Below are 15,416 nucleotides of genomic sequence, written 5' to 3'. Positions count from 1 at the left end.
TACATAAATCAGATATTTAGCATATAAATAATTGAAACCATCGTAATTTACTAAGAAATGTAACATACGACAATTTACATGCTCACACAAACATATAACTTAATGTTACTTTGGTAACCGTAGTGTAAATAAAAAAATAACATTTTTCCATGCATACATACGTTGAATTTCAAAAACTAACATTTTTCATTAAAATCAACTTTTATATTAACAATAGTTTAAATTTTACATTATTGTATATTATGATTGCAAGTCATCATGACTTCAATTATGCATTTTTTATCTTTTTAAATTGAGTAAGTTAATTGTAAGTTAGTAGTGAACTCAGTAATAATATAGACGAGTATATATAGTTTATTTAATAAAATTCAAAATTTTTGGTTAACTCTGTATTCAACAAATATGTTATTTTTTAACTTTTTATTTGTAAACATACTAACGGCATTTTACAGATTAAGTATAATCGTTTCATTTCAAACGTACATCGACTACCCTATTTATATTCATTCATTAAATATAAATTATACAACACAAGTAATAATATATATATATATATATATATATATATATATATATATCTTAATGAGTTATATTTGAAACGCTGTGTAATTTGGTATTGTCTTTTATGAAAATAATACACATTGATAGACAATCAACTTGTATTCGATATACGTTAGACACTGTACAACATTTACAAATAAGAAAACAATTAAGAACATTATAATTGCATGATGCGTAAAAAAATTATAAAAAATGACCCGTGCCTCGCACGGGTTATTATGCTAGTTACAAATAGTACACGAACCTAAATATATCCGTTTAAATACTCTCTTTTTTTCAAATCTACATAGATAAATTATATTAAGATAAAATAGTTTAGATAATAAAGGTTTGATAATTAAAAGAGACATATATATATATATAAAACAGCTTAAAGAATAATTATTTGGATCGATATATTAACTTATTATTTTAAAATTTATATACCCTTACCATTATGATATACTCCAAATTTTTATTTTTATTTTCTTTCGCACGTGATTAATAATAAAAGTATACATTGTTACGAAATGATATTTTTTGGGTCGAGTAAGAAGCCAAACTATTTTAAATTTCAAAACTAAAACAAATTATAATGTTATAACTGAAACACCGGCATATGTAACGATATACTCGAATTTTTCCATTTTTCGTACCTTCTTAACATGGCTGATTATTAAAAGTATGGAAGGATATAGTTAGATTTACTTCTTTATTCATAAAATTGTATTAATTGAATATATATAGGTAGGATAACAACGAATTTATTTTAAACTTCTATTTCATTGAAAACTAGTTTACTAATTCACGCTTAACAGCAGCCTTCCAAAATAATATTTTATTTTTCTTCTTTTATGTATTTCTTATTGGATTTTGGTCATTCCGAAGTTATGAATAATAAATCAAGAAGTTTAAACCGTCGTTCTATATAAATATGCTTACTTCAATGAGTTGCTCTCTCATAATTCATTCTCTCGTTATTCACAAATCTAATATTATATTATTATATTATGTTATTCACAAATCTAATATTATATTATTATATTATATATTAGTCAATAATCAATATAATAAATTTTTTATTTAATAATATAAAAATTGAGAAAATTAAAAAAAAATTAGATGCGCCACCTCACCTCCCTCGTCTTTTAATTTACACAAATATATAATATAATTATGTAATGACTTTAAGAAATATTGAGAAAATATATTTATAGATATGTGTGTAACATTTCGTAGGCTAAACACTAAAATATTTTTTTAGTAACATTTAATATATTGAGTTAATTTTAGGAGAAAGAGAAGAAATTGTATTAAAAAATAAATTTATGAGAATATCAAGATAGTAAGTTAATTTAAGTGAAAGTAGAAGTTTTAGGAGAATATCATGATAATTAATTTCAAAATATTTAATTAAAGATGTAAAAAAACTAGAAAACTATCAAGATGGTAAGTTGATTTAAAGAGAAATAAGAAATTTTTTATGAGAATATTATAATGACTGATTTCAAAAATCTTAATGTAACATTTCGTAGAAACTTTAGAAAAATATTACGAATGATGATAAATATTTATAGATACTTATCTTTATAATATCTCATAGGCTTAAAATTTAAATATAATTTTTAGGATAATATAATATAGTAAGTATTATAGGAAATTAGATCTAATTAAAATCCAGTTCGTATATACATATAATTTATTAATAATTTTATATAATTTTAATATTGTAGTATAATAGTACATAATAAGTATTATTTTAATATACTCGACTAGCATCAAAAAAAATTTACGGTAAAAAATTAGATTAATTCATTTGCGATAAAAAAACTGAAGCCCGAAGCCTAATCAGAACCGAGAAACTAGAAAAGCCCGATCCGTAAAAAAATATGGCCCCGGTATGACCCGCGGGTCTTAAACGGTCATACTTTTTTTCTAAAAATCTAACCCGACCCGAATCCCGAAAAATATGAATAATAGTTTGGATTTAAAAAAGTCCAATACAAGTCGTTTCTTAAAAAAACTAGACTTTTAAGGATCAAATAATGCCCAATCCAATGGGCTTTAATATGGTGTGTCGCTTTCAAGTAAAAAATGGTGTCACTCATGCACATGTTTTGATACGTCAAACGTTATTATCAGTTGTTTATTATACTTGCTTATTATACATTTCTTTCCTTTGTTTTTCGATTATAATTTATACCGAGTCCAAGTGCATTCATGTCGATCTTGTAGTAGAAAATGATGTTTAACGTTTTCTTAATCACGCATGTCTATTGTTGTTACTTGCACAGTTGCACATGGTCGATGGGTGCTTGAATGATGTAAATATAGCAAATTTTATATGCGGTTAAGGTTAGATATGTGTACTGAAAAGTTAATCGTTATATAAAATATGATGGAAGTATTATATCCGTAAATGAGTCGGATTGAGTAATTTTTTAAAATATTTATGTTTTAATTTATTAAAAATTTATTAAACTGGAGCTCGAACTTTTTTAAAGTCAAAAATTTTATTCATTTGTCGACTAACTAAGAAAAAATTTATTAGAGAACTTATTCACGAATATCCCGCGAACTATGATTTTTCGAATAACTTATCAATAATGTTTACAAATTCTTGAGCAACCTCTTCTCACAATTCAAATATTTCATAATCAAATACATAAATTTGAGTATTTAGCATTTGATTTTAAATGAATTGTATTATTTCTATATAAAACTGATGTACTAATTAAATACATGAATATAAATTAGATAACTGATATAAAACATGTATTAAAAATCAAATCCTAAAAATATTAAAATATTTATAAATTTAACAAAACTATAATAAATTAAATAATAAGTAAGTTACGTTGTATATATATAAATAAAATTATTCACAAACAATTGAGTCATACTTAGAGATGCACAAAAAGTCCGGACCCAAAAATCTGACCCGACCCGATCCTGTCAAAGCCCGGTCAAGCCCGGCCCGGGACTTCGGGACTCGACGGACCCTATATTTTTTGGCAAAGCTCGGCCCGGCAAGGCTCGGTTAAAAGCCGGGGCTTCGGCCCGGCCCGACCCGATTAAAAGCCCGAAAAAGCTCGGATATAATCTGATTATTCTAATATATTTTCTTATATAATTATAAATTCACATTTACTATAAATATAAATAATATTTTAAACACATATATATTTACATATTTGTGATTAATAATATTATTTATATATACTTCGTTGCATAAATAATGAAAAAAGATATAATAAGTACACTATATATATTTGGATATCATTGTTATCATAGATAAAACATATTATTCTATAAACATGCTTATTTTTTACCGAACTTAAATGTTTTCAACGACGTAATGTTTTCATAAAATATTTCATGTAAACTAATATATTTTTACGATGATCTAGTTGCTAACATATATATTCTTCGGAATCTCTAATAATACTCGATCCGATTTAAATTAGAAAAAAAACGGCCCGATCCGATCCGGCCCGGAAAAAAACCCGGTTAGGTCCGTCTCGAGGGCTCAAACGGGCTTTTTTAACTCGTTTATAAATTAAACCTAACTCAAGTCGTACTTTTTTAACCTAATACCGAACTATCTGTGAGATTTACTCCCATGCTTAATTTTTCTTACGAGTAATTTTAGATAATCAAAAACTTGTAACAAAATATTTATAAAATGACGTGACATAACGTGTGTCGACATTTAATTCGTGGGCGCTGAATACACATGTTACGAGTATTACTAAGTAACCCAAAACTTATATCAAAATATTTATAAAATGACGTGACATGACACGTATCAGCATCTAATTCACGAGCAGATATGAATACACGCGGTATTTCATATTTTCGAGAAAAGTTATCAATTATAAAATATTTTCAAAAAAATATAATAATAATATTTGAGTTCTTTGTCATTTTCATTTCCATTATCTATATTACCTATACCATATTATAATAACCGAAATTGGCTATATTTTGGTATGCTCTTTTTGTACCATATTATAATAACCGAAATTGGCTATATTTTTGTATGGTCTTTTTGTGGTTGATTTGGTTATCTTTTTTTGACCGTCATATCTTTTTTAATCAAGTAATCAGTCTTGTTAAATTCAAATACCAAAATAATATACACTACTCAAGTTTTTAAATTTGAATCCCGTCAATAAATTTTTTTTATGTTATTATTTTACACTACTCAAAATTCTGGGGTTTGAACTCCGCCAACAACAAATTTATATATTATTATTTATATGCTATCCAAATTTCAGGTTCAGATCTTGCCAACTACAAATATTAATATTATTATTTATAAATATACTAATACGGTTGATGGTCCAAATCTCATCAATTATGTACTATTTAATATAACTAAAAGAAATTTATTACTCCCTCTGTCCCATTCATTTATATACATTACAAAACTTATCAAAAATAATAAATTTTTTATATTATATACAAATTAACTACACCCACTATTTTCTTTCACCGCCCTAACTTTATAAATTATATATTGATTGGTTTAATCACTTTACCCATTTTTCTTAATTTTTTTTAAGACATTTAATTTTTTGTTAATATCCGTGCCGGACGGAAGAAGTATAATTTTTAAATGCTATAAAATTATTAATGTGAGGGGAGGAGGAGTCGGAAGAAAATAAGTAATTAAATTGCGGAGAAACTTCATTAACAAAAATATCCTAAATATAAAAAGAATCTCGATAACACGTCTAGCCAATCTTTAATTCCACAGACTTTCCTTGGTTGTTGCCTTGCAGGCCTGGGCTTATTAAAATACCCCTTTTACCCTTCTTACTTTGAATGTAGCGCCATCAGCCCCAGTCAACATATCTAGCTGGCTCATTCGTAATTAAACCAAACATAAAGGGTTTATAGTAATTTCCAATCTCACCAGATTTACTTCAATGCCAAAGACCAAACACACTTCACATTTAAAATCCCAATGCATCTCATTGTCTGAAACCAAGGTCATTTTCGTCTTTTCGCAAGTCCTCTTCATCTCCGCTTTATATTCTCTCTTCTTGTCTCTCTCTCCTCTCTCTCTATTGAAAATCAGACACCAAAATCTTTCATAAAACTCCGCAGATTCTACAAAAACCCCATTAAATATATTTATATTATTTATATAAACCTCTTTTGAACAGCAAAGAGAGTCATCTGAGTTGAAGAATGCTTATGCTAGAATAAGCTTCTTCTCAAGGTATGTTATATATGTATGTATTATATGTATGATGGTTAAGTATAGTTATATGAGCTCAACGTTTGATGTTCTGTTTGGTTTTGTAGGTTTTTATTATATGCTGTTGAGCTGTGCTTCACAAATATAGATTCAGCTTCGTTTAAGGTAAAGTCTGTCCTAACAAGGACTAGTGTTTTCATCTCTTTTGTTTTGTTATTTCTCTCTGAGAGAGAGAGAGAGGGAGAGAGAGAGTTGAGAGAGAGACAAAAACGAGGAAGAGAGAAGAAAGGTAACTATCGGAGATAGATTGTAGTGTTTTGTTTTTCTTGAGATTCACGCTGTGGAGCCTATGTATTCTATATTTGTGTGTGTTTCTAACGTTAAATTGTTTGTACTCTAGTTGTCTTGGAGCGTTCGATAATGTTTTGCTATTTTGATTTTCAGTAGGGCTCTGTAGAGAGGATTTAGGTTAAAAATAAATATGGTCCTTAGAGTTCGGGTTAAGTCGGGTCGGTGGGAACTTCCCAATGGGTCGTAAGAGGTCACGTGACCTGCAGGCTTGTCTGTTTTTTCATTACTGTTTCGAAACAATGATTTATAGCCGTTGGATTGATATTGAGTGTAGGCTCATTTTTCTATGTGGTACAGCTGCTCGGGTTTGTTTGTCCAGTTCCTAATAATATGATTTTCAATTTGTGTACTTTTCGGAAAATTATCTAAGAGAGCTTTTCGAGAGGAAAGCATTCGAAAGTGAATTATATTTTACCGTTCTTCGTGAATCATGAACACTCATCAAGATAAAAGTAACTTAAATAAAGTTACCCTCGCTTTCAGTCTGATGTAATGAAAGCAAATTTCGTGAATTCATTATAAACTACGGTGAGAGACCTTAATCAGCTGCTCGAGCTTATTGTTGGATTATTGTTTAGCTAATGTGTCAATCATGTGTATGTAGTAGGCCCTGCACATATACAGGAGCAGTTGGCTCATGACTGTTATTTAATTGCTTCTTTAGGGGGTATTTGGGGGCAGTTAGTGTTTAATTTATTACTCAATGGGAGCCTTATGACCTCTTAAGTTATCATTCCATTTGTCTGCTTGGGACAGATATTATCTGCTAATTCTTTAGACTAAAATTTTATATATTTCGTGTACTTCTTGCCATGTTTTATATAAATTAATGATGGCCTTCGCATTCATGGCTTTACATTAGTATAATCTAGTGGTTTTACAACACAACTAGAAGAATATCTAGTAGAGTTATTTTACCTCTCTGTGTCAAATAATAGTGGCTATGACTTTTTCCACTACATTTTAAGGTGTATTAAAACATACCTATACATAATATCTTTTGTGATTATTTTTGAATTTAAGTGATATTTCGAAATTTTAATATGAATTAAAAAACTTGAAAAGATGTGCAACCATTTTGTTAGCTACAATGGTTCGATATTGAAGAAGCATTGCACATGTTTAAATTTTAGTTTTAGATTAGAAGTCCTTGCACAAAAAAAAAAGAACAACCTTATATTAAACTTATATATGTGATAGTACTAAAGTACAGTAACATTAGGATGGCATTTTCCTATACATAGAATACTCACATGGTTGGCTTACTTTACACAAGTTGTTCATTTCTCAACTGACATGTTTCCATATGATTTGCATTACTTGTGCGTGTGCACCTATAGTAATTGCACCAAAGGCCTGTGAATGCCTTTATAAACATGAAGTACTGAACATTGGACCAATCTAAGAGCTTATCCAATTCCTTAAAAAATTCTCTAGTTTCTTAATTCTCATTGTTCATTCTCTCTATTATTCCTTTAGCCTAGTAGTTTAATGAAGTTATAAACTTTTGGAGAAAGCATACTAATAACTCCACAGCAAAAAGTAAAGAAAATACCAAATGTCCTCGATCTAAGAGCTAAAGTGTTCTGCTTTTCTCTTTTTGTTGATGCAAGGTTATGATTTTCTACTCCATTATCATGATTTTGAAATTTTAATTATTCCCGTTTTTCTTTTGACTATGTTTGTGCTGCATTACTTGTATATGTGGGTATAGGAAGTTCTTGCCCTATGTTTTTGTTTCGATATACTTAGTCAATGCTGTCATCATTATCATCTCCAGGCCTTTGTCTAGAGATGGATCCAGTTAATATTGCGGTGACCCCAAAGAAGACTAGGTTGGCACGTGCCTTTACAAAGGTTTTACACATTCGAGCTTTGACAGGGATTGCCCCAGCTGGAGATCAGCATGGTAAGGAACATGTTCAAAAGCCTAAGATACATGAACCAGTCAATCATAATTCCGTGAAGACTGATCGATGTAACTCATTTGATGAAAATGAGAAGCTTCGGAGAAAAGAAGTTACTGAAGCTTTTCTTGCCAAACTATTTTCTAGTATTTCATCTATTAAAGCAGCTTATGCTGAAATGCAGTCTGCTCAGTCTCCCTATGACAGTGAAAGTATCCAATCTGCTGATGAGATGGTAGTCTCAGAGTTAAAAATTTTATCTGAGCTAAAGCGATGCTACTTGAAAAAACAGATTGATGATTCATCTCCCAGAACTACTCAGCTAAAGGCAGAAATCAAGGAGCAGAAGAGTCTAACTAAAACCCTACAAATCATGGCCAAGAATTTAGATTCTGAGCATAAGCTAAAACAATCTGAACTAACCTTTATGAAAGAGAAGTTTGAAGAGGCCAAAAGTGAGAACAAGTTGCTCGAGAAGAGATTGAATATAAGTGGGCCATTGTCTCCCCTTGACAATCTTCACTTTTCAGACATAAGCCCCAACCATTTTATATTAATACTTCGGCAGACTGTTAAAGCTATTAGGAATTTTGTAAGGCTGATGATCAGTGAGATGGAATCAGCTGGCTGGGATCTAGATGCAGCTGCCAATTCAATTGTACCAGGTGTTGTTTACTCGAGGGACACGCACAAATGCTTTGCATTTGAGTCATTTGTTTGCCTAGAGCTCTTTGATGGTTTTAATTACCCTTACTTCTCTATTTCGCATGAATCCGTGTCCGAGAAGAAAAGGCAACAACGGCAATTCTTCGATAGATTCGCTGCGATGAAATCTCAAAAGGTGAAGGATTATCTGGCCTGGAAGCCCAAATCGACATTTGCAAAATTTTGCCGCACCAAGTACTTGAGACTCGTCCATCCCAAAATGGAAGCATCACTATTCGGCAACTTGAGCGAAAGACATCTATTGACATCTGGTGATTTCCCAGAAACAGAGTTCTTTTCTCTGTTCTCCGAAATGGCGAAGAAGGTGTGGCTACTACATTGCCTGGCCTTTTCTTTAGAGCCAGAGGCCTCAATCTTTCAAGTCAACAAAAAAAGTAGATTTTCTGATGTTTACATGGAATGTCTAAATCAAGAAGCTTTCTTGACCCCTACTGGTACCGTGGACGCTGATCCTCGAGTGGCTTTTACAGTGATTCCCGGGTTCAAGATTGGTAAAACCATAATACAGTCTCAGGTATATCTCACCTGATCTCCCACCGAGATTAGATCATTAGTTAGCTATGAGTTTGGATCATTATTAAAATCTTGGTTCACTACATAGGCAACTTTTAATTAAATTTTGGTGATAAAGTTGGAATCTTGGCTCTCCTGGTTTTGATGTTTTGTGGGGGGCATTTGCTGTTTTTTACTTGATAGTGCTGTACTAATTAGCCAGGCTTGTTAATACTCGATCAGAATGTGGTAGAACCAGGTGTTTATGTTGTATATTATGATCTCGGTTGCATATAATTAGCAAGTGCTTATTAAATTGTGTAAGTGTACCAAAATCATGTTTGATTTTTGTTGTTTCTGTTTTCGTAGAAAACATCTTTGTGTTATTTATTTATCAAACCATATCAAAAAAAAGTTGCAAGTACGTGGTGGTCTATCTACGACCACTGTATAAAAATTGATTTTGAGTCCTACTAGAGTTGCTAAGCTATCATTTTTATGATAGAGGTCCGTTTAAAGGTCCGACTTCCCTTTAGAAGATCGGGAGGAAATGTTGTTATGTACCCCATCTGTCCCAAAATTATAAAATTTATAAATTAATAGTAAAAAGTAAGAAAAGCGAGGAAGAGGAAAATAATGGGACTTAAGAAAAGTGAGAAAAATAATGGGATCAATTAATAATTAATGTATAAAGTGGCTGGAAGAAAATATTGTGCTTAATTTTTATATCATAAAAGTATACTATTTAAAAATATTTTGGAATGTAAATAATGTTGGTCAGTATCAAATTACAAGATTCTGAGTACTCATGTGAAATTGTAAAACAAAGTCGTCTGCACTAAATGTGTTATTATTCAAAATGCAAGTTCCAGAACTAAATACACCTGCATACAGATGTAAAGCAAAAAACCAGGGCCAAACCTCCTAAAAATAAGCTACCACCTAACATTTATTTTCCTAAACTATCTCAGCTGACAATATGACCAGGTCATGAGCTGTTACAGAAATTAAACAAAACAATTATTAAATAAATAAACATGCTTGGATTAAAACCCAACAATCTCTCCTTAATCTAAGCGAGTTTATGCAGATTTTTGACACCCAGCAGTGACCTCATTCTCTCAAACTTAACAGTTGCCAGAGCCTTTGTCAGTGTATCAGCCCTTTGAAGATCTGTGCTCACATGTTTAACAACGATCTTTCCTCGTTCAATACATTCGCGGATAAAGTGATAACGAATGTCTATGTGTTTGCTCCGACCATGAAAGACTGGATTTTTGGCTAGATCAATGGCTGATTTGTTATCAATAAAGAGCACAACTGGACCAACACAATCTCCTGTGATTTGCCCTAACAGATTCCTAAACCAAATAGCTTGGCATGCAGCCGCGGTTGCCGCCATAAACTCTGCTTCACACGAGGAAAGTGCCACACAACGCTGTTTTTGTGAAACCCATGTCACGAGGCTCTCATTTAAGTAGAATGCCATACCCCCAGTACTTCTTCTATCATCATGTCCGGCGAGATCACTGTCTGAGTAACCACTCAACAAATTGTTATTGTTGTTCCTTGTATACACCAGTCCATATTCCAGTGTACCTCTGATATACCTGAGGATTCGTGTTGCAGCATGTTGATGCATTACAATTGGCTTCTCCATATATCTACTTATTATTCCCACTGAATAAGCAATATCCGGTCTAGTATGAACTAAGTATTGCAATCCTCCAACGATGCTCTTAAACTCAGTTGTGTCCACAAGCTTCCCCCTTCATCCTTAAATATACTCTCCTTTGGGTCCATAGGATATTTAGTAGGATTACATCCCAACATCCCAGCCTTCTCAAGGATTTTTTTCGCATAAGATGTCTGTCTCAACTCAATGTAATTTTTTCCTTGCTCTACTTCGATACCCAGGTAGTATGACAGCTTTCCGAGGTTGCTCATCTCAAAACGGTTGCTCATTTGATCCTTAAATTCCTCAATGATGGACACCTTTGTACCTGTTACCACTAAATCATCAATGTAAACCCCTATTATCAATCTGTCCTCCCCAATTTCTTTTGTGTAAACCGCATGTTCATACGGGCACCGTACAAAACCAAGATCCTCCAAACATTTACTCAGTTTCGAGTACCAAGCACGGGGTGCTTGACGCAAACCATATAGCGCTTTTATGAGCCTGTAAACGAGATGTTCCTTACCTTTCTTCTCAAAACCTTCCGGCTGGGTGACATACTTCTTCATGAATTTCTCCGTTTAGAAAAGCATACTTTACATCTAAATGATGTACTTCCCATGAGTTTTTCGCTGCAAGGGCCAGGAGTAGCCTTACTGTCTCCAGACGTGTTACTGGCGCAAATATATCATTGAAGTCTCTCCCCTGTTGCTGAACATATCCCTTTACAATAATACGGGCTTTATATTTCACTATCTCTCCATTAGCATCTTTCTTCACTTTGAAAACCCATTTCAACCTGATGGCTTTCTTGCCAGTAGGAAGCTCAGTTAACCTCCAAGTATTGTTTCTTTCTACTGAATCAATTTCATTTTTCATTGCTTGTTGCCATCTGTGGTCTGTTGCAGCTTTACTGTAGCTCGTAGGTTCAACTGTTCCCATCAACATGAGCTCATCATCATCTAGTTCTATTTCTTCAGTAGTGTCATAAATTTCTGTCAGTTGTCTGAATCTTCTGGGTGGCTCACTACTTGCTTTATTCTCAGACCTTGTTGTTGAGTCATGAACACATGGTGTAGTACCGCCTTCATTTTGACTCGATGGAGTGCCGCCTTCATTTTGACTCGATTGCCCAGATAATGGGCTCTGCAAATCTTCACCGTCAGTTTCATTTATGGGCACCCCTGTGTGTAAGCTAAAAACTGTAAACATGCCATAGTGTTCACCTCCATTTTCCTCCATTTTCTCCCAGCTCCGGCCTTTGCTTTCTTCAAATACCACATCACCGCTCACATGCACACTTCTGCTTTCAGGATCATATACCCTATATGCCTTTTCTCCAGGTTCTTTTCCAAGGTTTATGACCATCTTACTTCGATCACTTAATTTTATTACTCGATTTGCTGGTAATTTCATGTGAGCTAAGCATCCAAATACTCGGACGTGTCCTATGTCTGGCTTTCTCATGGACCAGGCCTCATATGGTGTCACTCCAGACAAGGCTCGGGTAGGTAATCTATTCAATATATATACTAAATGTCTTACTGCTTCTACCCAGAACGTGGACGACACATTTTTGTCCTTCAGAAAACTCCGGGCCATTTCCACAACAGTTCGATTTCTCCGCTCCACAACTCCGTTTTGTTGTGGAGAATAGGGAGCTGTGAGTTGTCTCGAAATCCCTGCTTCATCACAATAGGTGTTAAATAATGTTGAAGTGAACTCACCGCCTATATCTGCCCGTAGAGTTTTGATTTTCCGTTCCGTCCCGTTTTCAACTTTTGCCCTGAACCTTTTGAAAGCCTCAAGTGCACCATCTTTACTGTTCAGAAAGTATACCCACATTACCCTAGTATAATCATCCGCCAATAAAAGAAAATATTTGTTCCCAACTGTAGTTGATGGAGTGATAGGACCGCACAAATCTCCGTGAACAATTTCTAAGGCCTTCTTAGCACTGTAAATTACCTGGTTTGGGAACGAATTTCTTGCTTATTTTGACATGAGACATCCCCTGCACACCTCACTTTGTGATCTTATTTCTGGCATGCCCAGTACCATCCTTTCATTTGACATTAGATTCATGGCTTTGAAATTTACGTGCCCAGGGCGGGCATGCCAGAGCCAAGAGTTCTCATCAGTTTTTGACAACAAACAACCTGCATCTTCACTATTGAAAAGAGTTTTATAGAGACGATTTGTTGAACGTTTTACCTTCATTATTAGCTTTCCTCCTTTCTCGTAGACCCATAGATATTCTCCGTTCAGTAGCACCCTGTTTCCTTCCTCATCCAACTGTCCAAGAGATATTATATTGCTGCACAATGTTGGAATGTAATACACCTTCGTTAGGAGTCTGCTTTCTCCACTCTTGCTTTTCAACAAAATTGTCCCTCTTCCTTCAATGTATACCATGGATCCATCTCCGAACCTGACTTGACCTTTAATACTTTTATCTAAGTCTTGAAACTTAGACACTTGGCCTGACATGTGATTACTTGCCCCGTTGTCGAGGTACCATACATTTGACCCAACTTGATTTTCCTGGCTGGTTTGATTCAACTTTATGTTAAGAATTGCATAAGAGTAGTAGTCTAAGGAGTATTATTAGTAAGGGCATAATAGTCTATGTCAGTAATGTGTTAGTTACAGAGTATATTAGTAAGGGTAGGGAAGTCTTTCTACATAAGTCTGCTAGTTGCTGAGCTATCATAAATAGCACATGAGTATGTAACTTTCATTATGATGTTTGAACTATTATCAGAAAATGGAATGTATTTTTCACCAACTCTCTCTCTCTTGTTTCTCACTCTAGTTTTTCTCTCTATAACTGCCTAACTTCTTCTTCAAGTTATGCAATCTGATCTCTTTTCTCTCTAAATCTCTTCTAATCTCTGTTGTATTACTTCATATCTAGACTTTATCTATTGTTATACAGCTTATAAACACATAAAAAACACAAAAACATTTACATTTCCGAACTATCAGTTTAGAGTTCCTGACAGATTTAGTATCAGGGCTTCAAATTTGATCAATCCACTGCTTCAATCATGTTGTGTAACCCTAGGCGAGCAGATCGAGCTACTGATCTCAGTAATCTCAGTTGAATTCAAGGAGTTTAGATTTCTGCACTCCAGGTGTTTGATTACTGATCTCACTCAGTTTAATTATCTGCTTGTTAAAGTTTAGTGGTTGATTACTCTAGTTTTACATAGATCTAGTTGTTTTGTTTGATATTATTGAGAAAATCACCAAAAATAGTAGATTTACAGTTCTACAGTTGCTGCGTTGTTAATTATTGGTGGATAGAAGAACTGTGAAACTTAGGAGTTGTTTACTTGTTGATTGTTGAGAAGTGTGTGAAGCTGAGTTGAAACTGGTCAAGGATAAGTTATAAAAGGAGTGATAGTGTTGAGACTTCTCATCAAGGTACCTTGAGGATGTTACAACAGGATATTCAAGGTCATATGACAGGAACTGATGAGAAAATTGGAAAGCTGCAACAACAGATTGAGATGCTAGTTGTTGGAATGAAAGGATTGGTTAATTTTAAGCACATAAAGGAGGAGTATGAAGAGGAGGATACAGAGGTGTATGATGATAAATTCTCCACTCCTCAGGGTAAAGGAATGTTCAGAAATCCTTTACATGCTGCTTGGGAGAGGGAACAATTCAGGAATAAAAACTTGAAACTGGATAATGATTATCAAGAGGAGAGATTCAGGAATAGTAGATATCATGATCAGCAGAGCTTAAAGCACTTGAAACTTAGCTTTCCTGTCTTCAAAGAAGGTCTAGACACAGGGGAATGGCTGAGGGATTGTGAAGAATACTTTACTATCTATGAAGTAAATGATAGGAGAAGAGCTGCAATAGCTACTATGCATCTTACTGGTGTTCCAAGGTCATGGTATAAATCATACATGATTGGACAGGAGTCAATATCTTGGAACCAGTTTTGTGAAGCTATTATAGCCAGTTTTGGAGAAATTGATACTGATACGGTGTTTGATAAATTCAAAAGATTGCAACAAACCAGTACAGTGGAAGCCTATTACGATGAATTTGAGAGGTGTAGGGGTAATATTTCTGAAGAAGATTCCTGGATTAACTACTGAGTACTTCATGGAGAATTTTGTGGGAGGATTGCAGGTGGAAATCAAGGGGATGATTAGGTTATTGGAGCCTAGTACCTTGGAGCAGACACTTAAGTTGGCCAGGTACTATGAGGGTACTTTGAGCTCTCAACCTAAGAAGATTAACAGTTATGGAGCTTACAAAGGAAGTCAGAACTCATTCTCCTTCTACAAAGATGTTAGTGTGCCACTAAGCCAAAGTAGTACTAAGGGATCTTCCATTCTCACAACACCTAAGTCTACAGAGACAGTTAATTATAAACCAAGGCCCCTGACATACTCTCAAAGGGAAGAGAGAAGGCAGGAGGGTCATTGTTTCTATTGTGATGAAAAGTTCATCAAGGGACATGAGTGTAAGAAACCTCAGGCCTTCTTAA

The 15,416-nt window shown here is 33.6% G+C and overlaps 1 protein-coding gene across 2 annotated transcripts; it reads left to right on the top strand.

The window, feature by feature from the left end:
- The first annotated feature begins 5,556 nt into the window (after positions 1-5,556).
- LOC141697414 (protein GRAVITROPIC IN THE LIGHT 1-like) lies at positions 5,557-9,549 on the top strand. Of its 2 annotated transcripts, XM_074501792.1 has the most exons (3): positions 5,557-5,770; positions 5,857-5,914; positions 7,881-9,549. In XM_074501792.1, exon 3 carries the CDS (start codon positions 7,895-7,897, stop codon positions 9,260-9,262), a length of 1,368 nt encoding a protein of 455 aa, XP_074357893.1. In that variant the 5' UTR covers positions 5,557-5,770; positions 5,857-5,914; positions 7,881-7,894; the 3' UTR covers positions 9,263-9,549. The 2 variants fall into 2 exon arrangements, with proteins under 2 accessions (XP_074357893.1, XP_074357892.1); XM_074501791.1 differs by lacking the exons at positions 5,557-5,770; positions 5,857-5,914 and adding an exon at positions 5,928-7,713.
- The last annotated feature ends 5,867 nt before the right edge of the window (positions 9,550-15,416 follow it).

The sequence above is a fragment of the Apium graveolens genome, chromosome 11 (assembly GCF_009905375.1).
Source record: "Apium graveolens cultivar Ventura chromosome 11, ASM990537v1, whole genome shotgun sequence".
In the NCBI taxonomy this organism is placed as follows: Eukaryota; Viridiplantae; Streptophyta; class Magnoliopsida; order Apiales; family Apiaceae; genus Apium; species Apium graveolens.
Note: the sequence above shows the minus strand (reverse complement) of the source record. Positions and strands in the feature narration are given on the sequence as shown.